This window comes from Priapulus caudatus, unplaced genomic scaffold (assembly GCF_000485595.1).
Source record: "Priapulus caudatus unplaced genomic scaffold, Priapulus_caudatus-5.0.1 Scaffold4382, whole genome shotgun sequence".
NCBI classification, from domain to species: domain Eukaryota; kingdom Metazoa; phylum Priapulida; class Priapulimorpha; order Priapulimorphida; family Priapulidae; genus Priapulus; species Priapulus caudatus.
This window is the reverse complement of record NW_014581443.1, coordinates 5,122-6,370: the sequence shown is the minus strand read 5'-3', so window position 1 is coordinate 6,370 and position 1,249 is coordinate 5,122. Positions and strand designations below refer to the sequence as shown.

General features: G+C 50.3%; 1 protein-coding gene across 1 annotated transcript in view; it reads left to right on the top strand.

Annotated features, from left to right (window-relative positions):
* Positions 1 to 209: 209 nt before the first annotated feature.
* The window catches only part of LOC106819763, a gene marked incomplete at both ends in the record, with an annotated part of 6,033 nt that continues 4,993 nt past the window's right edge, over positions 210 to 1,249 (top strand). Inside the window, 2 exons of the mRNA XM_014824354.1 lie at positions 210 to 416; positions 684 to 798. Of these exons, the coding sequence (XP_014679840.1) occupies positions 210 to 416; positions 684 to 798 (322 nt within the window). The remainder of the gene's footprint in view (positions 417 to 683; positions 799 to 1,249) is intronic.

The window sequence follows — 1,249 nt, the reverse complement described above, 5'->3', positions numbered from 1 at the left end:
CTCTCTCTCTCTCTCTCTCTCTCTCTCTCTCTCTCTCTCTCTCTAACTCTCCCACCTTCTCTCTCCTCTTCTCTTCTCTAACTCTCTCTCTCTCTCCTAACCCTCTCTCTCCCTCTCTCTCTGTAACCCCTTCTCTCTCTCTAACTCACTCTCTCACTCCCCACCCCTCTCTCTAACTCTTTAACCTTCTCTCTCTCTCTCCTCCTCAGGTGCACACGGAGTTCGGACTGCAGACGAGCAAGCGCACCGACTACGACGCCGACGTCGCCACGCAGGACCTCGAACTCTGCGCCAACGTCGCCTTCGCCGCGGCGCGCCAGTACATCTGGGGCTACCAGGAGCTTCTGGACATTACGGGCATTGACGGATGTCCAGACCTACACATAGTCATGGCCAGCGAAGATGACATGGCGAAGGTGAGGAGGAGGGGGAGGGTGTGGGGAGGGGAAGGGTGTGGGGAGGAAGGGAGGGGGAGTGTGTTCGTGTGTGTGTGCGCGTGTGTGTGTGAGTGTGAGTGTGCGTGGGGGGCAGACACAATCGTAATACCCCGCCCCTCCTTCCCCCGCCCCCTCGCCTCCCTCCCCCGCCCCCTGCCCTTCGCCCCCTCTCTCCCGCGCCACGCCCCTGCTTTCGATATCATCCACCGTGCGGCTCACCTGACCCCCAGGCTTCTTCGCTCACAGACTGCAGAGTACTTCGATTGTCCCGACGGCTCGTCGCAGAACGACGATGCGTGCGAGTATCCGCGTACAGCGGGCGCTGAAGCCGTCTGGAACGGAACGCTACCGATCTGCAAAGGTAAATTTTATGCCTCGTTAGTAATGGCAAAGGTAAATTTTATGCCTCATTCGTAATGGCAAAGGTAAATTTTATGCCTCGTTAGTAATGGCAAAGGTAAATTTATGCCTTATGGTAATGGCAAAGGTAAATTTATGCCTCATTCGTAATGGCAAAGGTAAATTTTATGCCTCATTAGTAATGGCAAAGGTAAATTTATGTCTCATTAGTAATGGCAAAGGTAAATTTACCTGATGATAATGGCAAAGGTAAATTTACCTGATGATAATGGCAAAGGTAAATTTACCTGATGATAATAGCAAAGGTAAATTTATGCCTTATGGTAATGGTAAAGGTAAATTTATGCCTCATTAGTAATGGCAAAGGTAAATTTACCTGATGATAATGGCAAAGGTAAATTTACCTGATGATAATGGCAAAGGTAAATTTACCTGATGATAATAGCAAAGGT